The 27228-nt window shown below is 42.5% G+C and overlaps 1 protein-coding gene across 1 annotated transcript; it reads left to right on the forward strand.

Annotated features, from left to right (window-relative positions):
* Positions 1–576: 576 nt before the first annotated feature.
* Positions 577–27047, forward strand: MUTYH (mutY DNA glycosylase). Its single transcript, XM_070748846.1, has 16 exons — positions 577–908; positions 2209–2306; positions 3183–3304; positions 3406–3445; positions 4379–4452; positions 4586–4627; positions 4758–4829; positions 5625–5738; positions 7979–8076; positions 12127–12271; positions 14096–14183; positions 16538–16729; positions 18457–18599; positions 20610–20771; positions 25719–25766; positions 26424–27047. The coding sequence occupies exons 2-16, from the start codon at positions 2216–2218 to the stop codon at positions 26544–26546; spliced, it is 1554 nt and encodes a 517-aa protein (XP_070604947.1). The 5' UTR covers positions 577–908; positions 2209–2215; the 3' UTR covers positions 26547–27047.
* Positions 27048–27228: the final 181 nt, after the last annotated feature.

Consider the following 27228-nt stretch of genomic DNA (forward strand, 5'->3'; position numbering starts at 1 on the left):
TGGACTTCAACTCCCAGAATTCCCCAGCCAGCATTTGCTGGCTGGGGAATTCTGGGAGTTGAAGTCCAGATATTTTCAAGTTGTCAAGGTTGGGAAACACTGTTATTATAACTTTACATACCTCCAATATGTACTTGACAAAACAAACAAATAAATAAAATAAACTACTATCCATGTTTGACAAATACATACATGCATACACACATACATAAATTTTGTCTTTAACAAAAATTGCAGAGTGGGAGGAGAGATTTCCCATTGCAATCTTATCAACAACTTAGTGTTTTTTTTAAAAAAAATCAGTATAAAATATGTGAATTAAAAAATAACATGAAGCCAGGCAATCACACTATATATAAGCATAAATTGGCCAGCTGACATTTGGTTGTTTTTCATCAAATGAACATGGTTAGTTTAACAAGGATTAATTCAATTCCTAACAGGCTTTTCAATCAAGCACTGAAGAAAAGTGACTTCTGCGTCAGTGTTTCCCAACCTTGGCAACTTGAAGATATTTGGACTTCAACTCCCAGAATTCCCCAGCCAGCAAACACTGGCTGGGGAATTCTGGGAGTTGAAATCCAGATGTCTTCAAGTTGCCAAGGTTGGGAAACACAGTTCTACGTAAATAAAAACTTGGCGGTCTGATCTATAAAAACCATGTGGGGAAAAAGTTAGTCTCCGCTCCTCCCCGATGCTTCCGCCGAATTAAAACTTCGCGCCTCCAAACTGCAAAACCTGCAGGACGAACACAAACTAAGTCTCGGCTTTATTTGCTGCTTGAAATAATTGATCAATTGCAGGGCAGCTTGCGTCCTCTCACTTCATTAGAAACACCCCTCTTTGTACACGCCGGAGTAAGAATTGCGTTAGAAAGTGCATTGCCTCCAGTTGTGGGAAAGAAACGTGTGAGTACGATACAATCCTTAAATTGTCCTTTATTTTCATTTCTGTCCCAAGAGGGATATTTATCGATGAAAGAAAAAAAGTAACCATTGGAGAGCGTAGGCTTCCTACAGTGGCGCTGTGGTTGGCGGACGTTGTGCATCCTTTTTTCAATCTGCCGTTTGTGTAGCTCGGTGTTTGTTCCGTTTGTGCGCGCGGTCAGCCCTGTAGCATTTCCGTGACGGCTCTGGGGCTACAAAGAGCCGTACAGATGAGAAGAAAAGGAGGGGGGGGGGGGGGAGACACGTTGTATGCCTCCTTTGAAAGGACGTCTGTTTTCTAATAATTGTTCCATTTTTGAGCGTGCAAGAACAAAACAATCCTCCAGGGATGTTGTTGGCACGTGGTGTGAGAGGAGCTGAGGGCTTTGTTAGGCATGGAAAACTATATTGCTCAAAAAAACAAAAAAAGGGAACACTCAAATAACACATCCTAGATCTGAATGAATGAAATATTCTCATTGAATATTTCATTTGCACAACTATTCCATTTGCACAACAGCATGTGAAATTGACTGTCAATCAGTGTTGCTTCCTAAATGGACAGTTTGATTTATTTTATTTTATTTTATTTATTTGTTTTGTCCAATATACAATAATACACAATGATGGTTATAGAGGATATACAGTACTCAGATAGAATGTATTAAAGGGGGAATAGAGGGCAAAATAAAGGAGTAAAATATAACTATGAGAGAATAACAGAAAAAGATATAGGTATAGCAGGGAAGATATATGAGATATAGGAGAGACAATAGGAGAAGGGACGGTAGTTCACAGAAGTTTGATTTACTTGAAGTTATATTCTGTTTTTTAAGTGTTCCCTTTATTTTTCGAGGCACTGTAGAATGGTCTGCATTAATTTAGGTTATTGAAGGGAAATCACACTCTTTGAAAAATGGGATTTGGTTGCCACAGGGGAAGATTGCCTGGTGTAATTTATTTTTATACAGAGTTTATTTATAAATTCCATTGTATTCTATATAGAAAAACCTTTATTTGCACTGTGGAGTCACTACAGAAGCTTTGGAATTTTCACCTCTCTTATGTGATCAGATGAATCTGTTTCAAGAATAAAAAAAGATTCCCATTTGTAGCCTTGATTTCTCCTTACAGCATTTTTTTTCCAGATTGTCCACATTTGTAATTTGTGATTATCGGTTTACATACTAAATTTGGTACAATTCAGAGTGTTGCACAAATTGTTACATTAAGATTTGGAAAGAGTTTGATTTAATGATAACATACTTTATGGTCTCCCTAGCTTGGCAATGAGCAAACGCCAAACGTCAAAGTGCAGCAATCTGGGAAAATCCAAAAATCATCCAAGAAAGGCGAAAAAAGGACTTGTACTTTACAAAGGTAATGGAACTAAAGAAAGATTTTGCTCAAGAAACAGAATAACAAGAGTAGTACTGTGTTTTTATGAAGTCTCAACTTCTTTTTTGTAATGTGGTGACCAAAACTGGATGCAGTATTCCAGGGGTGGGTCTTACTAAGCATTTAGTAAGGATTTAGCAATCCTCTTACTGAGGATTTAGTAAGATCACATCTCATCTGGAATACTGTATTCAGTTTTAAGCTTTGGAAAAAGTGCAGAGAAGAGCAACTAAGATGATTAAGGGCCAGGAGACAAAAACGTATGAAGAACAGTTGTAGGAATTGAATATGGCTAGTCTGGGAGTAAATAAGGTATAGGGATGACATGATAGCAGTATTCTAGTATTTGAGGGGTTTCCACAAAGAAGAGGGAGTCAACTTGTTTCCAAAGTACCAAGAAGGCAAGACAAGGAACAATGGATGGAAACTAATCAAAGAGAAAAGCAATCTGGAATTAAGGAGAAACCTCCTAATCGTGAGGGTAATTAACCAGTAGAACAACTTGCCTTCAGAAGTTGTGGGTGCTTCATTACTGGAGGTTTTAAAGAAAAGACTGGACAGCGACCTATCTGAAATGTTATAGAGTCTCTTGCTTGAACAGAGTGTTTGACCAGAAGACCTTGAAGGTCCCTTCCAGCTCTATTCTGGTTAATTGATTGAATTAAATAAAAGTAAATATAATTTAAATCTTTAAATAATTATCATCTTGGGGTGATCACTCCTAACTTAATCTTTTGATTATACATTCAAATAAATTGGGAGAGTGAACTTGCAAAAAATTCAATTCCAGATTGATTGTTCCTTCAACGTAACCCTAAGAAAAGCTAACTTTAAAATGATAATTTTTCTTGACTACAGAAGTGCCAAGTTCCCAGCCTTTATTTCACACATTCAGTGATGCAGGTGAAATCAGAGACTTCCAGAAGAGACTGCTATCTTGGTACAATAAATGTAAACGAGATCTGCCATGGAGGAAACTGGTATGGAAAAATAAGGAGTGGGTCAGAAATATTTTGTTTTCTTTAAAACAAGGAGATCATTGTTGAATTGGGTTTTCATTCTTCCTGTTCCTGTATTGCAGGCTGCAACCGAAATGGATGATGACAAACGAGCATATGCTGGTGAGAGCAATAATTGATCTATTCCATCAAACTATATTAAATGCTGAAAAATGTGGTCAGTTCTCATCAAGAAACCAGTGATTTGATTGGCGTTTGACTGCATTGGTTGCCAACTGGTTTCCAGATGCAATTTAAAGTGTTGGTAATGACCTATAAAGCCCTACATGGCATTGTGCCAGATTACCTATGGGACTAACTTCTGCTGCATGAATCCCAGCGACCGGCGAGGTCCCACAGAGTTGGCCTTCTCCAGGAAGGCAAGGAGGGTGAGGGCAGTACTAATCTCCGGGGGGAGCTGATTCCAGAGGGCCGGAGCCCCCACAGAGAAGGCTCTCCCCCCAGACCCCACCAAACCACATTGTCTAGTTGATGGGCCTTCTCCAGGTCCCATCAACCAGACAATGTCGCTTGGCGGGGCCTATTGGGAGAGCCTTTTCTGTGGGGGCACCATCCCTCTGGAATCAGCTCCCCCCAGAGATTTGTACTGCCCCCACCCTCCTCGCTGTCCGCAAGAGTCTTAAGACTCATCTATGCTGCTAGTCTTGGGGCGATTCGACCCTAGCCCCCTGGCCAATTAATGTTATGTATAATTGTTGTTTGGGTATGATTTTTTTAAAAATTACATTGGGTTTTATAGACCAGTACATTTAGTTTTTAAATTAATTGGATTTAAACGATTATATTATATTGTTCTTTTTTATGTGTTGTAAGCCGCCCCGAATCTTTGGAGAGAGGCGGCATATAAATCCAAATAAATGAATGAATGAATAAATAAAATATGTTGATTTGGGTAACCTATGTATTTGAGTATATATTATTTTTATTAATACCAGTATAGTAGTTAAGAGGCATACCTCTTTTATCATGCTTCCTTGATCTGTGTGTCTTTAATCAGCACTCTCTGATGCTGCTGTTTCCCCTTTGTGCTTGCAGTGTGGGTATCGGAGATCATGCTCCAGCAAACCCAAGTGGCTTCAGTGATTAATTACTACAATCGTTGGATGCAGGTGATGCTGAGCTTCTTTCTTTGTTTGCAAATTCTCATTTACATTAACCAGCATTCTGGGTTCCGAACAATTTGTGCAACTGTTCTGCTTTGCAGAGCCACCAAATAAACAGCTGTTTTTCTTTGTGATGTAGAAATGGCCAACCCTGCAGGATTTAGCTGAAGCTTCATTGGAGGTAAAAAGATTTTAAATATGTTTATGGATATGCACACATTTATTAATTGTAAAGGGAAAAGGAAATGTATATGTATGAACTTATCCTTCTTGGCTTAATATGCCCCCCCCCCATTTCTGTTTGAGAATAGGAAGTGAATGAACTATGGGCAGGTCTTGGCTACTATTCTCGAGGAAAAAGGCTCCAGGAAGGTGCACATAAGGTACTTGAGTTTATAAATGAGTTACTGGGTGAATGGATTTGGTGCTTAGCTTTGGCAAGAAGATAGTTCTATTTCTTTGGCTTATAGTCCCTTCACAAATTGAGACTGGATGGTTAATATAGGATTAAATCCAAGAACAAGCCAACAACAAAGAAAAAAACCCCCAACTCTTGATTCCACTAGAATTGGCTAGCCAATAAATTAACCGTAAATTTAAAAAACACAAGACTAAACATTGGTCATTTTCACATTCCACTCATTATAAATGGATTCATCCAACACATTTATTTTATTTATTTATTTATTTATTTTATTCGATTTTTATGCCGCCCTTCTCCTTAGGCTCGGGGAGGCTTACAACATGTTAGCAATAGCACTTTTTAACAGAGCCAGCATATTGCCCCCACAATCCGGGTCCTCATTTTACCCACCTCGGAAGGATGGAAGGATGAGTCAACCTTGAGCCGGTGATGAGATTTGAACTGCTGACCTGCAGATCTACAGTCAGCTTCAGTGGCCTGCAGTACAGCACTCTACCTGCTGCGCCACCCCAGCTCTTAGGTCAAGTCTTCAAGACCCTACAATAACGTCTACATGGTTGGGAACATCTTAAAGAATTACTAGCCTTAAGCAGTATGTCTGAACCTCTTAGAGATGTGTTTTTTAATAAAAACATTCTTGTGCTGAAAATACTATGGATACAGCACCACCTTTTTGTTAAGAGTATAGTAGACATTCTGTTTATGATATTTATTTCCCTTTGATTTGATTGCTTTATTCACCGGTCTTTTACAGGTGATGTCACAACTGGCAGGTCATATGCCAAGGACAGCAGAAGAACTGGAGAAGCAGCTTCCGGGAGTAGGGAAATACACTGCAGGAGCTATTGCATCCATAGCATTCGGCCAGGTAATGATGCCATCATTCTGGGTATTTAACTTTGCTTTAGGAGGCATATCGAATATAGCATTGGGCATCTAAGTCTCTGTTTTGCATAAATGATCATTCCCATTCTTCAAACATCTTCTATCTAATTGCCCCTTTGCAGCTTTAGGCTTCTTCTATTTGGATCCAGTTTATGTACACTGCTCAAAACAAAATAAAGGGAACACTCAAAAAACACATCCTAGATCTGAATGAATGAAATTTTCTCATTGAATACTTTGTTCTGTTCAAAGTTGAATGTGCTGATAACATGTGAAATTTATTGTCAATCAGTGTTGCTTCCTAAGCAGGCAGTTTAATTTCACAGGAGTTTGATTTACTTGGAGTTATATTGTGTTGTTTAAGTGTTCCCTTTATTTTTTTGAGCAGTATATTAAGACCCAAAAAAAGGCATCTTCCCTTGCTGGAAGGATTCAGTGAAAAGATGAAATATTTTCCAGTAGGATGGAGAAGAACCAGTAAGATGGAGGCTATTCTTGTTGCTTTTATTTTTTAGAAAGAATGGCTTTATTCACATGCGTTTGATGAGATACATTAGTAGTTAATGATATTGGTGACCTTCAATAATTGAAATTCCTTTGACCAATCACAAAATTAAAATAATGGAACAATAAAATATATTAGGTAGAACAGGAAAGGTCTATCATGCATGTTCAAACACAGACATAAATATAAATATTTTGATTTTAGTTTGGCTCCTGATGTCTACATGAACTGTAAAATGCCTGGAAGGAAGAACAGACAGCCTTAGCCTAGTATTGAAAATACATCAGTTGCAAAACATGTGTTTCCCCGGGGATGGGTTTGCATAACTTGGAGGTCCAATTGAAAAGGCCCGCTCCCTTGTAAACAGCCTACTTCCCTTTATCGGAGGTGGAGGATTTGAACAGACATTTCTAAGATGACCTAAGATGACAGCCTGTATGGTACTGAGTATGTTTAGAAGACCCATTGAAATCTATCTCAAGCATAAAAAGCCAGATGTATCTCAGGCCATTCTGCCTCATTATGGGGAATTGTTGAACGAAAGAATGCTATATGTGTTGAAGGAAGGGCGAGAGACTTGAGAGACTGGTGCGTCTGGTGCACCAGTTGCTGCCCTATTTGGACCGGGAGTCACTGCTCACAGTCACTCATGCCCTCATCACCTCGAGGCTCGACTACTGTAACGTTCTCTACCTGGGGCTACCTTTGAAAAGTGTTCGGAAACTTCAGATCTTGCAGAATGCAGCTGCGAGAGCAATCATGGGCTTTCCCAAATATGCCCATGTTACACCAACACTCCGCAGTCTGCATTGGTTGCCGATTAGTTTACGGTCACAATTCAAAGTGTTGGTTGTGACCTATAAAGCCCTTCATGGCACCGGACCAGATTATCTCAGGGACCGCCTTCTGCTGCACGAATCCCAGCGACCAGTTAGGTCCCACAGAGTGGGTCTTCTCCAGGTCCTGTCAACTAAACAATGTCGTTTGGCGGGACCCAGGGGAAGAGCCTTCTCTGTGGCGGCCCCGACCCTCTGGAACCAACTCCCCCCAGAGATTAGAATTGCCCCCACCCTCCTTACCTTTCGTAAACTGCTTAAAACCCTCCTCTGCCGCCAGGCATGGGGGAATTGAGATACTCTTTCCCCTAGGTATCTACAATTTTATGTATGGTATATGTGTATGCATGTTTGGTTTTTATAATAATGGGTTTTTGACTGTTTTTAGTATTGGATTATTATTATATGCTGTTTTATTAGAGTTGTTAGCCGCCCCCAGTCTGCGGAGAGGGGCGGCATATAAATAAACAAACAAACAAACAAACAAACAAACAAACAAATTTATCAAATCAGGGAGAGGCACTTCTTTGACATATGCTCTCAAATTTTATTGATACTCTATTGTTTTCTATTTGTTTTCTAATTTTAATCCTGTACAGCAGCTCTGTAAGGAAGCTTAATACTGTTGTTATCCCTCGTTTTCTAAATAGAGGCCCCAAAGCTGAATAAGTTTAATTTATTTAGGACTATCAAATAATTTCTTGAAAGTAGGATTTTAACTGCTGTTTAGTCAATGAACTAAAATTCAGTCCCTTCAAATTGGTGAAGTTGATTCAAACAGGTTGAAGGTGCCTTTTGTTATCATTCAGCGTCTTATTTTCTCTCTCATTTGTTCCTGGACACAAGTATATGAACTGGTAGGTTTCTCTTCAAAATAAACAGGTGACCGGAGTGGTGGATGGAAATGTGACTCGAGTTTTGTGTCGTACAAGAGCCATTGGTGTGAATCCTGCCAATTCAGCTGCTGTAGACGCACTCTGGTAAGGAAATACTTTCAATCCTGCTAAGATCTATAAAGCAATAATTCATACAATAGAGAATAAAGTGCTTTGCATGTAAGAAGTCCCTTTGAAGTCAAGAGGTCTCTGCCCAGTGTAGTTCACTCGGATTGTTGCTGGATGAAATGAAGAGAAATCCCAATTACTACTGCCTTGAGTTCCTGTAGAAGAAGCAAGTTATAAATCACATAAAAACCATTTAGGATTTGTTGTGGTTAGCTCCGGCCCAGCTCCTGCCCCAAGGAATGTGGAGGTGGATGTGGGGGAGACATCCACATGCCGCAGGCCTGCTTTGCTCCCAGTAGAATCTGCCGACGAAGTCTCTTCTGACCAAGGAAGCATGAGTGACAGGGAAGAGGGGAGTTTGGAGGAGTTTGGAGGACAGCCCAGGAGGAGATCAGTCATCTGTATCATCCCTGGATTCTGAACAAGAATTAATGACACATCCGTGCATGCGTAGAGTGATGCATAGGAGACAACAAATGAAGGATTATTACAAGAGAAAATGAGGCCACCTGTGGTTGGGTGGGGCTGCTGTAATTAATGCTACAGATAAAAGTGCAGTCTGGTGTTTTAGCCTCATGGCAGTTTATCTGATTCATTGTTTCGTCAAGATCATGGTTTTTGCTGTTCAGGATTGTGTGTGTGGACTTTCTGGACTTTAGAATTGGACTCAATTTCCCAGTTATTGGGTGAGCAATTGGACTGCATTTAACCTGTGCCTTGTGTGTACCAGAAAATCCCTTTGACATTTAAAAAGGGAGCTGTTTCTGTTTTTCTGTTTATAAAAACTTTTGGGTTTTCCTTTTATCGTGTGGTGTGTGTCTTCCTGGACTAATTACCCTGTAATTACGGGTGGTTGAGACATGCCGGCAGAACAGGATTGGATTAAACCACGTGCTGAGGAATGAACAGAAACTATAAAGAATGATGATAGCTTCCCTAAAAATAGTGCTTGCACTGATAGCTGAATTTTCAGGATACATAATTTTCATGGTTTAAAAATTTGTCCACAACTATGAAGCCTCAAAATCCTTATTTAAATAATGAAATGAAAGATTCTTAAAATGTTGTGTTTATGCCATCAGGTTCTACACTATAGAGGAAAAGTAATTTCTCATTCATTTCTAGAGAACTTTTAAAACTTGGGTTCAGTGCAAATATTTGTTGGCCAGATTTTCCTGTGACTTAACAGTGTGATAAATAATGAATTGTTTCTTTATTTAACAGAAGTGCTTATTTGCACTTCCTTCCCAATAGCCATTGCCTTGGGCACACCTGAAGTAGTCAGCATAATAAATCAAGATTTTTATAGTCAAGATATATATGTGGGGTTCTTAATTGTAATCTAATATTAGGACATTAATACCTTAGTAATAAGTTTTGTCTGTCATGTCATGTTAACGTGTTAGACTTTTACAGAATGGGATGAAAAGATAAACAAGACACTTGCTGAGCAACTAACATTCATACAGGTAACCCCAAATTTACAACTGCAGTTAGGATCAGAATTTCTGCCATTAAGTTGTTAAGGGTCCAATTAAAAAAAAAAAGTCATCATTGCTAAGCAAATAATACAGTCGCTAAATGAATCTGGTTTCCCCCATTGACTTTACTTGTTGGAAGCTGGCTGGAAAGGTCACAAATGGTGGGCAGGTGACCACAAGATGGTGCAACTGTTGTAAATGCATACTAGTTATTATCCAAATTGCCATTGCAACTGGGGATGCTAGGAAGGTCATAAGTACAACCAGTTGTAAGTCACTTTTTTCAGTGCTTTTGTAGCTTTAAATGTTAAATGGATGGTTGTAAGGTGAGGACAGCCGATATTAGGTTTTTCCCATAATCCATCCTGGAGTTACTAAAAAAATTTAAAAATTGAAGTTATATAAGATCATATTAATAGTTTAGGTCTAGTGTGCTCTAAAATAGTAAACTAACGTCTGACACCAGAGGAAGGATTTGTAGAGGTTTTTACATACAATGGGTAACGTTAAGACAGGTTGTCCACAACTGAGTCCAACATTTCTGTTGTTTAGCGAAATAGTTGTTAAGGGACTTTTGCCTCTATTCTTTTTGGCCACCATTTTTAAGTCAATCACTGCAATTGTTAAGTCAGAACACAGTTGTTGTTATTATTGTTGTTATTATTATTATTATTATTATTATTATTAGTAGTAGTAGTAGTAGTAGTAGTAGTATGCTGCCCTTCTCCCAAGACTCGGGGCAGTTCACAAGAGTTGTTAAGTGAATCTGGGTTCCCTTTTGACTTTATTTATTTATTTACTTACTTACTTACTTACTTACTTACTTACTTACTTACTTACTTACTTACTTACTTACTTACTTACTTACTTACTTACTTACTTAATTGGATTTGTATGCCGCCCCTGTCAAAAGTAATAAAAGTAACAAAAGGTGATCAAATGACCCTGGAACGCTGAAACTTATAAATATGAATCAGTTGCCAAGCATCTGAATTTTGATCCCATAACCTTAGGGATCCTGTGATGGTTGTTGATGTGAAAATGGTGTTGCCATATATTCCGTGGAAAAAAAAATTGGTGGTGGTTGTAATAGGGTTTTGGTGTACTTTTGTGTATACATAACAAAATGCAGTATAGCTTGAAGAGAAAAGTAAGCATCGTTTTTAATGTGGTACTTGTTACTCCGCATTTATTCAGTTCCTACTTCATGAAAAAAAATGTTGATTTAATTGTTATCGCAGCCATTCCTTAGAGTGCAGGGTTGTTTCACATTATGCCAAATTGTACACAATGCAATTTGTGGAATAGTGGGAGATCTTTTGAACAAGTGAACCATGTCTTTTTGTAACTTTAATTCACACACACACACACACACACCCCCATGGTATATAGCAGTGATGCCGAACCTATTTTACCTCGGGTGCCGAAACAGTATGTGTGCATGCTATCGCACATGCGCGAGTGCCCAAAACCCTAATTCAATACATGGGGAGGCAAAAACAATTTCCCCCACCCCCTGGAGGCCTTCTGGAAGCCGGAAATGGCCTGTTTCTCAATTTCTAGTGAGCTCAGTAGGCTCTTGTTTTGTCTTCTCCATGCTCCAAAGGTTTCCGTAGAGCTGGGGGAGAGTAAAAACGCCCTCCCCCATTCCCCCAGAAGCTCTCTGGAAGCCAAAAACTCCCTTCCAGAGCCTCTGCACTGTTCTGCTGGGCTCTCTGGTTGGAGCCTCCCGAAAATTCAAGGGTACAAATTTCAGACACACAGACGTTTGAAAATTCAAAACAATATTCTTTATCACAAAATTCAAAATAAACTAAGCACTCTTTTTGTATTGCAAAGAGCACTCATCCCAAAACAACCGGGAAGTCTGTACAATTTCCCTTAATCAGTCCTTAAGTACTTAGCTAGCAGCTGTGAAGAAACTTCACACCCCTTCTTCCAAGGAAGTGAGACACACACACACACACACACACACACACACACACATGTTGCTCTGCTTTGTTTTCAAAGGCGTGAAAAATCAACAAAGTCCAGAAACCAGCAACACAGAATTCCTGACGAACTGCGATCAGATACTCTTTCATAACGGCCAAACCCACACGATGCTATTTATAGCAGCAGCCCTAATTACTGGAGCCCCACCCAACTACAGTTGGCCTCATTTTCTCTTGTAATAATCCTTTAGTTGTTGTCTCCTATGCATCACTCTATGCATGCGTGGATGTGTCATTAATTCTTGTTCAGAATCCAAAGATGATACAGATGATTTATCTCCTCCTGGGCTGTCTGCCAAACTCTCCTCTTCCCTGTCACTCATTCTGCCTTGGTCAGAGGAGGCTTCATCGGCAGATTCCATCGGGAGCAAAACAGGCCTGCGGCATGTGGATGTCTCTCCTACATCCATCTGCACATTCTTTGGGGCAGGAGCTGGGCCAGAGCTAACCACAACATGCACAAGCCAAAAATCAGCTGGCTGGCACACACATGCACGTTGGAGCCATCATTGGTACATAGCATTAATGAATAACAATGCTATTGTTCTTAGGTCTTTAGCCCATACGCTGGTTGACCAGAGCCATCCAGGTGACTTTAATCAAGCAATGATGGAATTGGGTGCAACTGTGTGTACTCCCAAGACCCCATTATGCATGGAATGTCCAGTGAAACAGCACTGCAGAGCTCTCCATCAAGTAAGGACACCCTGTTTGTTTGAATGCTCCACCCAGATTGTCAAGAATGATATGAGGGAGGCTTTGTTGTTTGTGGGGTGGGGTGGGGTGCACTGACTTTGCATCTTAAACTAAAATAGATATGTGAAATAGATGAAGATTCCAAGAAGACAAGTAGATAAGATAAGGATAATTCCATCTGTCCGTCCATTACCCTGGGGGGGAGAACTATTGACCCCCTTCAGAGAGGGTCCGCAACTTGGGCGTCCTCCTCGATCCACAGCTGACATTGTAACATCATCTTTCGTCTGTGGCGAGGAGGGCGTTTGCCCAGGTTCGCCTGGTGCACCAGTTGCGGCCCTATTTGGCCAGGGAGTCATTGCTCACAGTCACTCATGCCCTCATCACCTCGAGGTTCGATTACTGCAACGCTCTCTACATGGGGCTACCTTTGAAAAGTGTTTGGAAACTTCAGATCGTGCAGAATGCGGCCGCAAGGGCCATCATGGGGCTTCCTAGATTCGCCCACGTTTCTGCAACACTCCGCGGCCTGCACTGGCTGCCGATCGGTTTCTGGTCACAATTCAAATGTTGGTAATGACCTTTAAAGCCCTACAAGGCATTGGGCCAGAATACATCCGGAACCGCCTTCTACCACACGAATCCCAGTGGCCGATAAGGTCCCACAGAGTTGGCCTTCTCCGGGTCCCGTCGACCAAACAATGTCATTTGGCGGGCCCCAGGGGAAGAGCCTTCTCTGTGGCGGCCCCGGCCCTCTGGAATCAACTCCCCCCAGAGATTAGAACGGCCCCCACCCTCCTTGTCTTTCGCAAATTACTCAAGACCCACCTTTGTCGCCAGGCATGGGGGAGTTAGGATATTCCTTCCCCTAGGTCATTACAAGTTATGTATGATATGTTTGTGTGTATGTTTGGTTTTTATAATAAGGGTTTTTGGTTGTCTTATTAAATTGGATTGTTACATATTGTTTTTTATCATTGTTGTTAGCCGCCGCGAGTCTGCGGAGAGGGGCGGCATACAAATCCAATAAATAATAAATAATAATAATATGAATCTTGATGCTTAGAGAAACTACAGCAGGGGTGACATTCAATTTTTTTTGCAGTATTCTTCCCCTGGAGTGGGGTGGGAATGAAGATTTTGTAGTATCCTTCCTCTGCCATGGCCACTAAGCCACGCCCACCAGGCCACACCCACAGAACCTGTAATTTTAAAAATTGGATTTCAGCACTGGACCAGATCATTTCCATATCAATTCTTTTACTCTCTTGGTGATATCTCATACTTCCATTCGTTCTCTATTCCAGTGTTTCCCAACCTTGGCCACTTGAAGATATCTGGACTTCAACTCCCAGAATTCCCCAGGCAGCGTTCGCTGGCTGGGGAATTCTGGGAGTTGAAGTCCAAATATCTTCAAGTAGCCAAGGTTGGGAAACACTGCTCTATTCCATTTGCAGGTCTTTCTATCTTGTCTTGTTATGCCGAGAATTTATCTTTCCATGGCTCCTTGTACCCCTAGCAGCTTTTCTATCGATTGTGAAGTTGTGACGTCCATGTTTCTCCTGAAAGTTCTAAAAATTGAAATTTGCACCTCTGGAGAGTGCATGAGTTTTTAAAATTTATTTACTACGAAAAAATTTACAAGAAAGGCAAACAAACCTTGCAGTCCAATTTTTCATTTGGCATAATCTTTACTTGGAATCATGATTAATTGAACCCTAAAATAGGCAGGTCTTGGTGTCATTCCAAACACATCTCACCCTATTGTTTCCTTCACACTCTTCCAACATTTTTCCCAGTACAAAAAACCTTTATTCGTTGCAGGTGGAAAAGCATCAGTTAAGTTCCACCAAGAGACTGTTAGGAAAAACTGCTTCTCAAAGCCTCCCTGTGTTAGATATGGAGCAATGTGGTAAGTGCTAATGAAGAATTCCTATTACCAGGATGATTGTTGACACTGAGAGTGAGAAGTAAAGTTTGATAAAAGCGAGGAAGATTCTCCGAACTTCTTCACTGGTTAATTCCCAACTAACCTTCTTCCACATAAGGTTGTCCTGATGATGTATAGGGGAAGGAAGGAAGGGCAGAATGGTGAACATGCTCCCAAATCAACTCGTTTAATCCCTCAAGAGAAATTGTATTTTGGTCTTCACATTACTTTTCATTATTAAGGCTTTCACAATGTCCCTGTGGGGGAAAAGTGGCTTGAATGTGGGGTGTGCCTCCAAACAGCCTACTACCAGTGATGGCGAACCTTTTCCCCCTCGTGCGCCGAAAGTGTGCGCACACGCAGTGTTGCATGTACACGAGTACCCACACCCATAATGTAATGCTGCTCCTGCATGTCCCGCCCCCTGCATGCATTCCCGCGTGACACCGTCCCATCCCCCCCTGGTTTTGGTCTCGCATCCCCAAATGGAGCTAGGAGGGGGGAAGCCTCCTTTCCCCAAATGGAGCTGGGGGGGTGTGAAGCCTTCTGTGCCCAAACAGCCCTGGGGTGGAATCTCCACAGATAGGGGAAGGCACAGGCCCCAGGAAGTGAGGACATAGCATGCACGTGTCACCCAAAAACCATTTGGCTATCAGGAGACACACCCACATGCGCAGTGGAGCTGAGTTGGTCAGTGGCTCACATGCCGGCAGATACGGCTCCGTGGTCATAGGCATGTCATAGGGCAGTGATGCTGAACCTTTTTTTCCTTGGGTGCCGAAAAAGCATACATAGGTTATCGCACATGTGTGAATGCCCACATTCATAATTCAATGCTAGGGAAGGGCGAAAACAGCTCCCCCTATCCCCGGAGACTCTCTGGAGGCCAGAAATGGCCTGTTTCCCAACTTCTGGTGGGCCTAGTAGGGTCATATTTCTCCCTCCCCAGGTTCCTAAGGCTGCCGATCGGTTTCCGGTCACAATTCAAAGTGTTGGTAATGACCTTTAAAGCCCTACATGGCATTGGGCCAGAATACATCCGGAACCACCTTCTACCGCACGAATCCCAGCGGCCGATAAGGTCCCACAGAGTTGGCCTTCTCCAGGTCCCATCGACCAAACAATGTCATTTGGCGGGCCCCAGGGGAAGAGCCTTCTCTGTGGCGGCCCCGGCCCTCTGGAATTAACTCCCCCCAGAGATTAGAACGTCCCCACCCTCCTTGTCTTTCGCAAATTACTCAAGACCCACCTTTGTCGCCAGGCATGGGAGAGTTAAGATATCCCTTCCCCAAGGCCATTACAAGTTATGCATGGTATGTTTGTGTGTATGTTTGGTTTTTATAATAAGGGTTTTTAGTTGTTTTATTAAATTGGATTGTTACATGTTGTTTTTATCATTGTTGTTAGCCGCCCCAAGTCTGCGGAGTGGGGCGGCATACAAATCCAATAAATAAATAAATAAATAAATAAATTCTCTGACGCCAGGGAAGGATAAAAACGCCGTCCCGCATCCCCCCCGGAGACTCCCTGGATGCCAATAACACCCTCCCAGAGCCTCTGTGCGAGCCAAAAGTCAGCTGGCCAGCACACACATGCACATTGGAGCTAAGCTAGGGCAACAGCCTGCGTGCCAGTAGATATGGCTCTGCGTGCCACCTGTGGTACCCTTGCCATAGGTTCGCTATCGCTGGACTTGTTTGGAAAGTTTTCATCTTTAAACTAAGGTTGTCTTTGCTGCAGGGGACAATCAGCTTTCATTTTTGAACATAATCATGGGATCTGGAGGTCATTGTCAAAAGGATAAAAAAATAACCTCTTTGTGTAATGCTCGTTTTACACTTGTTAATATTGCTACTTTTTTTAAAAAAAAATTATTTTTATTGAATTTTTAAAAAGACAAACAAAGACATACAACACTAAACATTTAAGGAGCTACCATTGCTCCGCTTGTCGTAGAAGTCTATCTAATACAGAAATATAAAAAATCCTAACTGTAATCAGATCTAAGCAGAAATACCACACATGTAAATTACATTCTTGTTAAATTCAACTCTATATTTTTAATATTAAACTTATTAATTAATATTAATATTGCTACTTTAAATGCCTTCTGTTATGTTTATTAATTTAGGCCTTCTCGGGAAGGGAGGGCGGGAGTTTGGTTAAACTTTGTCACCATGGGATGGGCCGAGTCAGAGGAACTGTGGTTCTTCTTGCCAAGCCAAGCTTTCCTGTCCTAGATGTCCATGAAAAGAGATTATAATGAAGCGCTACTCCTGCTACCATCAGCATTTCAGAGTTTGGCTGATCACCTACTGCTTCCTTCTCATTATCAGCTGCTGCCTTGGGGAGCTGTTCCCTCTGCCTGCCTCCTTCAGTACCGTGGGAACCCAGCCTTGGTGTCACTAATTTCCCAAGGAAGACTACCAAGAAGCAGCCCAGAATAGAACACACAGCCACATGTGTACTGCAGAGGAGAGGCAGTGATGGGGATCCAGAGTTCTTTCTTGTGAAGAGGACCAGCTCAGGTAACCCAGCTGAGTCCTAAGCCAAGCCCTACATGGCTTAGGACCAGATTATTTATGGGACATGTGAGGTCTTCTCCTTTTGAACGGTGAGACATGTGAGGTCTTCTGCCTCACATGTCCCAACAACCGATTAGGTCGCACAGAGTAGGCTTTCTCTGGGACTTATCGGCCAAGCAATGTTGGCTGGCGGGACCACAGGGAAGATCCTTTTCTGTTGCGGCTCCACTCCTCTGGAACCAACTCCTCCCCAGAGATTCATACTGACCCCACTCTCCTCACCGTTCAAAAGGCGTTGAAAACACACTTATGTCAGCAAGTCTGGGGCCATTGAGCGGAAGTTCCTGCTCTGGCCAGTAGTATGAATGTGTGATGATTGTACAGTGGTGCCTCTACCTAAGAACGCCGCTATTTACGAACTTTTCTAGATAAGAACCGGGTGTTCAAGATTTTTTTGCATCTTCTTAAGAACCATTTTCTACTTAAGAACACGAGCCTGGAAAAATTTCCCAAGAAATTTGAGAACGGCATAAAGGCCCGGCCAGTTTCCTGCCATTCCCCCTGGGTTTCTCTCTCTGGCACAGTGTATGGGAGGCAGCTTTGCGCCAGGTATATGGAAGGCGTGTGCTCCTCCTCGCCACCTCAGAGTCCCTCTTTTTTTTTTTAAGCCTTAAAGTTTTGGATTTTTTTGATTCCCTTTACCTCACCTTCTTCCTTCGGCACCGACTCTCCTCCTCCTCTTCCTCCCACCCAAATTTGATTTCTTTTATTTCTTTCCTAATGGGTTTGCGCACATTATTTGCTTTTACATTGATTCCTATGGGAAAAATTGCTTCTACTTACAAACTTTTCTACTTAAGAACCTGGTCACGGAATGAATTAAGTTCTTAAGTAGAAGTACCAATGTTTGTTGTTTATATGGGGTTTTAAAATTTTTACTTGTTTTATTTTTTACTGGAGTATTTTAAATTGTACTATTTTATTCTGTAAGCCACCCTGAGTCTATTAAGAGAAGAGCAGCATATAAATTTGGGAGTGAGTGAATGAATGAATGAATGTATGAATGACTAAGTAACCCACCAGCTGAAGAAGAAACTAAGGAAGGCTAAGCTTTGTCAACTAAGGCTACATCTCCAGCTTTAGTTCTGTAGCAGTTATAGAAATTTGGATCTTGATTGTGTCTATCTAAAAAAAGGAAATTACCAGATAGGATTGTTTCTCTGAAGGTTTTTAGGGGCTTTTCTTAGGATAAAGAAACCAATTTTCTCTTGGTAACTTTGAATAGGAAACTACAAATATGTGAGCATCTTTAGGTCTGAACCAAGGGCCAATTTATTTGTATGTCCATTCCAGATACTATCCAATGGGGTGGCCCAACATCTTTTGATTAATATCATGTTTTTCGACTCTCATTGAGAAAATGTTTGAATAACCAAATTTATTGAATCCCTTTATCTAAGGGAGGGAAAGACTACTTTTAACAGAGAACTACATTGCTCCAAGTCTTCAGAGAGGGGCGGCATACAAGTCTAATAAATTATTATTATTATTATTATTATTATCATCATTATTATCATTATTATTATTATTATTATTATTATTATTATTTACTAAGAAATAACAATCGAGTTGGAAGCGTGCAGCATTTCAATAGCTTTCATTTTTTGAAGCAGAAAGTTCAAGTTCACACATGTAATATTAAATTGCACTGATTGGACATTTTCTCGTAGGTCTGCTAGCTGGACTGTGGGAGTTTCCTAGCATTCTTCTTGATCCAGGGCAGGAAAAGCAACAGAAAGTGATCCTGGCCGATCACCTCCAAGCCTCGCTTGGCAATGACTTGGCAGTGGGACAACTACAATATGTCGGAGAGGTAAATTGGATCCCAGATAGGAATTGGGAATGCTTTTATAATCCACCATCATTAGCCAGTCTTCCAAGAGGTTTCTCACATGTTTTTGCTGTGTCTTGTATTTTCAGCCCAGTTCACTTTGGCGTAGCATTAGCATTAGAAGTTCTATTGCTATTTACAATTTTAATAAAGTTTTGTAGAGTAGGATGTATGGAACCAAGATGAATTTACTACATCCGGGGTTGTTGGATATTGAAATTAGCCAAGGTTGCAAACAGATATAGCTACATAGCAATGAAATTAGTTCCCCCAGAAATGCGGGCAGCAGAATGTATCATTTATTGTCTTACTAAGTGTTGTGGTTGGCTCTGGCCCACCTCCTGCCCCAAGGAATGTGGAAGTGGATGCAGGGGAAACGTCAACATGTCATAGGCCTGTTTTATTGCCGACAGAGTCAGGTAGTGCAGTTTCCTCGGACGACGAAGAAGGTGGGGGTGACTTGGAAGAGGGGGGCTTGGCACACAGCCCAGGAAGCCAATCTCCATTATCTTCAGTCGATTCGGATGAGGAAGTTTTAGACCCACGCATGCACAGAATTATGCATCGAAGAGACCAATTGAAGAAATATTACAGGAGATAAGAGAGGCCACCTGTGTTTGGGTGGGGCTCCAGCAATTAGAGCTGCTGATATAAATAGCAGCATGCTGGCTTGGCCATTGTGGAAGATTATCTGATCGTTGTTCTTCAGGATGGTGCCTTGCTGTTTCCGGACTTTGTTGATTTTTCACGACTTTGAAACCAAAGCAGAGCAAAGTGTGTGTGTTTCACTTTGTGGAAGAAGGAGGGCTGTGACTTTCCTTCACAGCTGCTAGCTAAGTACTTAAGGACTGATTAAGGGAATTGTACAGACTACCAGGTTGTTTTGGGACGAGTGCTCTTTGCAATACAAAAAGGGTGCTTTGTTTCTTTTGAATTTTTGTGATAAAGAACATTGTTTTTGAACTTTCAAGCGTGTGTGTGTGTGTGTCTGAAATTTGTACCCTTGAATTTTCGGGAGACTCATACCATAGAGCCCGGCAGAACACTAAGACTTTTAAAACTTGCAAGGTTACAAAAATGTTGTTCTTAATTTCAATTTTAGCCTTTTCCAAATTGTTATAAAGTATGGTTCCATGCAGCAGAATATATTTTCTTCATCTTTGCTCCTATGTCCAGATATCAAGTCCCTGCACCTCCTTGTATCAAAGCAGGAAAGACTAAAGGTTAGAAAAGAAAACTCCAAGGATTCCTGTTCCTGGGGCATTTTATTTTATTTATTTATTTTTATTTATTTATTTATTTCATCCAATACACAATGAGGGTTTTAGTGGGTATATATCTATATACACATAGTAAAATACATGATGAAGGTTATAGAGGAGATACTCATAGTAAAATATATCTAAGAAATAATAGAAAAGAAGATATAGTAATAGAACATATCAATGAAAGAATAGAAGAAGAGATATAGGAATAGAAGAAAGGTATAGGAGATATAGGAGAGCAATAGGGCAGGGGACGGAAGGCACTCTAGTGCACTTGTACTCGCCCCTTACTGACCTCTTAGGAATCTGGAGAGGTCAACCGTAGATAATCTAAGGGTAAAGTGTTGTGGTTTTGGGGATGACACTATGGAGTCCGGTAATGAGTCCCACTCTTCAACAACTTGGTTACTGAAATCATATTTTTTTACAGTCAAGTTTGGAGTGGTTAATATTAAGCTTGAATCTGTGGTGTGCTCTTGTGTTGTTGTGGTTGAAGCTGAAGTAGTCGCCGACAGGCAGGACGTTGCAGCGTATGATCTTGTGGGCAATACTTAGATCTTGTTTAAGGCGTCTTAGTTCTAGGATTTCTAGGCCCAGGATTGAAAGTCTAGTCTAGTCTCATAGGGTATTCTATTTAGTTTCTATCTCTACCATACAGTGTCTTGCTTCTGCCCATCATAATATTGAGTTGCAGGATCCATCCACATATCCACCACTCCTTCCCTAGGTTCTACATATCTTCTCCCACATCCGCCAAACGTACTTGATCTATTTTTTGAACGTGGACAATGGGGAGGAAAATTGGAATAGGAATGTGGAACTGCCAGCATGCCGATGGGTGACCAAAGCAGAATTTCAGATTTCAGCCATCTCCACAGCTATGAAAAAGGTACTGAAAGTCTGAGGTTTAAACACTTTCATAGTAGATTTTTTGCATTTCTCTAAAAAGTTGTATTTTATTTATTTATTTATTTAATTGGATTTGTATGCCGCCCCTCTCCGAGGACTCAGGGAGGTTCACAGCTTGTACAAAAACAGAACAATAATATGAATCCAATTAATAATACATTTAAAACAACCATTAAATTCAATTAAAAGAAAACCTATCAAACCAATCATTCAACAATCTGTGGAACCTCACCTGTCGCTGGGATTGGCTGCCGATCAGTTTCTGGTCACAATTCAAAGTGTTGGTTATGACCTATAAAGCCCTTCATGGCATCGGACCAGAATATCTCCGGGACCGTCTTCTGCCGCACGAATCCCAGCGACCGGTTAGGTCCCACAGAGTTGGCCTTCTCCAGGTCCCGTCGACTAAACAATGTCGTTTGGCGGGACCCAGGGGAAGTGCCTTCTCTGTGGCGGCCCCGACCCTCTGTAACCAGCTCCCCCCAGAGATTAAAACTGCCCCCACCCTCCTTGCCTTTCGTAAACTTCTTAAAACCCACCTCTGCCGTCAGGCATGGGGGAATTGAGACATCTCCCCCGGGCCTATACAGTTTATACATGGTATGTTTGTGTGTATGTTTGCTCTTAATAATGGGGTTTTTAGTGTTTTTTAAATTATTAGATTTGTTTTACATTGTCTTTATTATTGCTGTGAGCCGCCCCGAGTCTACGGAGAGGGGCGGCATACAAATCTAATAAATAATAATAATAATTTGTGCGGCAGAAGGCGGTCTCGGAGATAATCTGGTCCTATGCCATGTAGGGCTTTATAGGTCATAACCAACACTTTGAATTATGCCCGGAAACAAATTGGTAGCCAATGCCGTTCACGGAGTGATGGTGAGATGTGGGCATTTCTTGGAAGGCCCAAGACTGCTCACGCGGCTGCATTTTAGACAAGTTGAAGTTTCCAAACTTCATGTGTGAAGAAACAGTATGTAGGTAAATATGTTAAATTTGTATTTTGCTTTTCCTGTAGGAATACATTACAACCAGGGCGGGATTCCCAATTTGGCCACTATCGGTGCGCTGCGCATACAGCTTTGCCTTTGCTGTGGGCGCGCATGCATCCCAGCATGATTTTGCTTCTGCACATGTAGAAAAAGAAAAATGTCGCAAGGGGAGGCATATGCGCGCACTTGCAAGATTTCTGCGCATGTGAGGAAGCAAAAAAAGGCCCACTGAAATCTTGCATGTGCGCTCAGCCCCTCGTGAGATTTTGCTTCCTGTGCATGCGTGCACCCACAGCAGAAGTGAAGCTGCATGCGCAGCTCAACTTTCGCTACCGGTATGCCATTCATATTCTTACCAGCAGCAACCTGAGACTGATTAAAGCAGTGTTTCCCAACCTTTTTGGAGCCGCGGCACATTTTTCATATTTTCAAAATCCTGTGGAACATTGAGGGGGGGGGGGGGGTTGTAAAAAAAGTTTGGACAAAAAAATCTCTCTTCCTCCCTTCCGCTCTATTTCTCTCTCCCTCCCTCTTTCTCTCTCTTCCTTCCTTCCTTTCTCTCTCCATCCTTCTTTCTTTCTCCCTTCCTTCCTCTCTTTCTCTCTCCCTCCTTCCCTCCCTCTGTGTTTCTTTCTCCCTCGTTCCCCCCCTTGCTCTCTCTCTCTTGCTATCTTTCTCTCTCTCTCTCTCTCTCTTGTATCTCTCTCTCTCTTGCTATCTCTCTCTCTCTCTTGCTATCTCTCTTTCTCTCTCTCCCCCTTTCTCTTTCATTCCTTTCTCTCCCTCTTTCCTTTCTATCTCTCTTTCTTTTTCTCCTTCCTTCATATCTTCTTTCTCTCCCCCCTTCCTCCCTCTTTCCTTTCTCCCCCTTTCTCTTCCTTTTTCTCTATCCTTTCTACCTCTTACTCTTTCTTTCTCTCCCTCCTTCATTCAATTTTCTCTCCCTCCCTTTCTCTCTCTTTCCTTTTTCTCCCTCCCTTGTTCTCCCCTGGGGTTGCCTGTGCCTGCCCTGCACCACCTAACACGGACGGACATCCCCCGGTCGTCTGTTCGTCGCCCCCCCCCCCCACGGAGGGAGATCAGGCTGGCGAGGGCGGTAGATCTGCATCCTCAGCCGCGCGGAGGGAAATCGGGCTGGCGGGGGTGGCGAATCCACCTCCCCAGCCGGGTGGAGGGAGATCAGGTTGGCAAGAGCGGTGGATCCGTGTCCCCAGCCGCGCGGAGGAAAATTGGGCTGGCGGGGGCGGCGAATCCACCTCCCCAGCCGGGTGGAGGGAGATCAGGTTGGCAAGAGCGGTGGATCCGTGTCCCCAGCCGCGCGGAGGAAAATTGGGCTGGCGGGGGCGGCGAATCCACCTCCCCAGCCGGGTGGAGGGAGATCGGGCTGGTGAGGGCGGTGGATCCGCGTCCCCAGCCACCGGAGGGAAATCGGGCTGGCGGGGGCGGCGAATCCACCTCCCCAGCCGGGTGGAGGGAGATTGGGCTGGCAAGAGCGGTGGATCCGTGTCCCCAGCTGCGCGGAGGAAAATTGGGCTGGCGGGGGCGGCGAATCCACCTCCCCAGCCGGGTGGACGGAGATCGGGCTGGTGAGGGCGGTGGATCCGCGTCCCCAGCCACCGGAGGGAAATCGGGCTGGCGGGGGCGGCGAATCCACCTCCCCAGCCGGGTGGAGGGAGATCGGACTGGTGAGGGCGGTGGATCCGCGTCCCCAGCCGCGCGGAGGGAAATCGGGCAGGCGGGCGGGTGGCCGCGGCTCTCTGCGCACCCCTGGAAAAGGGTGCACGGGGGCATTTTGGGGTGTGCTGGCACAAATTGAACAAATTTGGGGCCCTCCCGCCAGGCCGCAAAGGACAATTGTTGCCACCCCCACCAGGAAAGCTCCAGCTGGGCAGGGCGCTGCCGTTGCCTCCGCCCTGGAGTTCTTGCTTGCCGCCGCCATTCCCCGGCGATTGCCCGGGGCCGCTGCAGCTGGCAGCCTCCCGTTCCCACTGCCAGTGCCCTCCCGCCGGACCCCAAAGGAGATTTGTTGCCGCCCCTGCCAGGGAAGCTCCAGCTGGGCGCGGAGAATAAAGCTCAGCTTCCGGTCTCAGAAGCTGAGCGTCGCGGCACACCTGATCATGTCTCGCGGCACACCAGTGTGCCGCGGCACACCGGTTGAAAAACACTGGATTAAAGTGTTCGGAAACTTTAGATCGGGCAGAACGCGGCCGCGAGAGCCATCTTGGGGCTTCCTAGATTCGCCCACGTTTCTGCAACACTCCATGGCCTGCATTGGCTGCCGATCAGTTTCCGGTCACAATTCAAAGTGTTGGTTATGACCTTTAAAGCCCTGCATGGCATTGGACCAGAGTAACTCCGGAACCACCTGCTACCGCACGAATCCCAGCGACCGATAAGGTCCCACAGAGTTGGCCTTCTTCAGGTCCCGTCGACCAAACAATGTTGTTTGGCGGGCCCCAGGGGAAGAGCTTTTTCTGTGGCAGCCCCGTCCCTCTGGAATCAACTCCCCCCCGGAGATTAGAACTGCCCCCACACTCCTTGTCTTTCGTAAATTACTCAAGGCCCATCTATACCGCCAGGCATGGGAGAGATGAGACACCTTTCCCCCAGGCTTTTTCATATTTATGTTTGGGTATGTATATGTTGTTTGCTTTTTAAAAATATGATAGGGTTTTATGTGCTTTTTAATATTAGATTTATTTTCGCTGGAATATTGTTTTTATTATTGTTATCAGCCGCCCCGAGTCTTCGGAGAGGGGCGGCATACAAATGTAATAAATTGAATTGAATTGAATTGAATTGAATTACAACAGTGTTTCCCAACCTTGGCAACTTAAAGATATCTGGACTTCAACTCCCAGAATTCCCCAGCCAGCATTCACTGGCTGGGGAATTCTGGGAGTTGAAGTCCAGATATCTTCAAGTTGCCAAGGTTGGGAAACACTGGATTATAACTTACGTAAAATCAGTTGTCCATTTTCTTCTATCTCAACCTCCTCCCTTGAGATACCGATTGGCCCGGACACATCCAGTGAGATTTATGACAGAATGCAGTCTTAAAAATTGTTAATTGTTTCATTTAACATTTGCTTCATTGTTCAGACAATGTGCTTCCAAGGAATGTTGATAGAAGATTTCGGTACACAGAAACAAAAGCCATCTTGTCTCTCCCCCCCCCCCCCCCTGTGGAATTAGCACCAATTCTATGCAGACACTCAAGCCTGTCAATGTAACAACTTGGGGCCGCATAGATGTCCCTACTTTCTCCAGTAGAGTATGTCAAGATTTCTAACCATTGTAAACATTCAGCTGATTTCTCAATATATTCATGCACAATGGGGAAACTGAAATAACTTCCCCAGGCCTATATTGTTTATGTATGGTGTGTTGTGTGCATGTTTTTAAATTATGGGGGTTTAGTTTAAATTATTAGATTTGTATTACATATTGTTTTGCCACTATTGTTGTGAGCCGCCCCGAGTCTACGGAGAGGGGCGGCATACAAATGTAATACATAATTATAATATATGAGCATCTTTAAAATGGAAACAGATGTACAGGGTTCTTGAGAACAGAACTTGCTCTTAGTCCCCTGTCCTTTTCAATCTTACTATATATACTGCTCAAAAAAATAAAGGGAACACTCAAATAACACATCCTAGATCTGAATGAATGAAATATTCTCATTGAATACTTTGTTCTGTTGAATGTGCACAACAGCATGGGAAATTGATTGTCAATCAGTGTTGCTTCCTCCTATGTGGATAGTTTGATTTCATAGAAGTTTGATTTACTTGGAGTTATATTGTGTTCTTCAAGTGTTCCCTTTATTTTTTTGAGCAGTGTATATAGACTGAACATTGCCACATACTATCCACATTTAAAATGGCCCTAGACTTTATTTGAGTACATTTAATTTCTGTCTTCTTTTTCAGGTCTTCAGAGTTTTTGAAAAATGGAGCTGTGGAATCGATGATGCACAAGTGAGTTTATCTTTTGATAGAACCAACCAGCTTTTGCTCATGCCTTGTTTAACTTCCTGTTCTTACTCTCTTGCCTATTTTTAAAGTGAGTCCCAGGATTGGTCAGTGAGTTGACTTGTGGTTGGCCAAGGTACTAATCACATGGTCAGTAAGGGACGAGTACAAGTGCACTAGAGTGCCTTCCGTCCCCTGTCCTATTGCTCTTCTATATCTCCTATACCTTTCTTCTATTCCTATATCTCTGCTCCGGCTCTTTAGAATGATTCACACTGCTTCCACTCTCCCGGCCTTTTGAAAAATGCTGAATGCTTTGTCGGCAGGCTTGGGGCTGTTGCATATAGACACTCTGCCCCAGCCCATGTTATGATAGAGATAGGGATGGATGTGATTGAATGGTTTTAATGAATAGGAGTTTTTAGATTTGTTAATTGATTTTAGCATGTTTAAAGGATTTAGTTTTTAAACTAGCTTAATATTTCGTTTCTACTGTTTTATGTATTTATCTTTATGTAGTAAGCTGCTGTGAATCTCCGGAGAAGGGTGGCCTAGAAATCAAACATAGAAACAGGTGGCCTAGAAATAGGTAGGAGGGGATGAAATAGCGGACTGTTTACAGGGTCTTCCCTGTTAAATCTCTACCTGTGTATCATTGTACAGATTGTGAAGAAGAAGAAACGGGACTCTCTCAGGACCAGCCAATTAAAGTCTGAAGAACAGAGCAATTCTTCCAAAAAGCAGCTTTCTTTACATTCCTTTCTTAGAACTGGTCTCAGTAGTTGACGGCAAGTTCAGGCACAATATATAAAAAACATGAGACGTGTACATCTTTGCGCTCCTAGTATTGTGAAATCTGGGTCAATCTTTTTTGGGGGAGGAAGGGCTTGTGAATAGGGTCCTCTAGGGACAAACGTCTACCCAGCATGGATGGTGTGAGATACTGAAGCATAATGCTGTGATGTTTTCATTTGCTAAATGTCTTATTAAATAGGCACTGCTCTTAACATTGCATGCCCAACCACAATTCGAATTGGGCCAAAGAAAAGCTACCAACTAGCAGAAGTTTTGGGATATGGAACATTTAAAGAATGTGGCAAAACAGCACAAGGATTAATTTTTAGAGCCAGTTTCTTTTGGGAACACGTACCTGAATAATCATTGTTTGCCTACACGCTAGTTCGTGTTGCATGATATTTTCCTATCAACTATTTTAATGCTTGAAATGTCTTGTTTTATAACTGTGGCTTCACTAATAAAACCTTAATGATTATTTTTTTTAAAAAACTAACTAGCTTCCATTTTTAACTGTTTTCCCAAAATTTATTAAATGTATGAGAATGAGATGTTGAAAAGTGAATTAATTTCCCCAATTCTGAAATCAAAATACAGTGTACAGAGTTATAATCCAGTCTGTTTTTTTAAGATGATTTTTTTCACTTCTTCTAGCAAGGAGAAACGTGACTCT

The sequence above is a fragment of the Erythrolamprus reginae genome, chromosome 3 (assembly GCF_031021105.1).
Source record: "Erythrolamprus reginae isolate rEryReg1 chromosome 3, rEryReg1.hap1, whole genome shotgun sequence".
Taxonomy (NCBI): domain Eukaryota; kingdom Metazoa; phylum Chordata; class Lepidosauria; order Squamata; family Dipsadidae; genus Erythrolamprus; species Erythrolamprus reginae.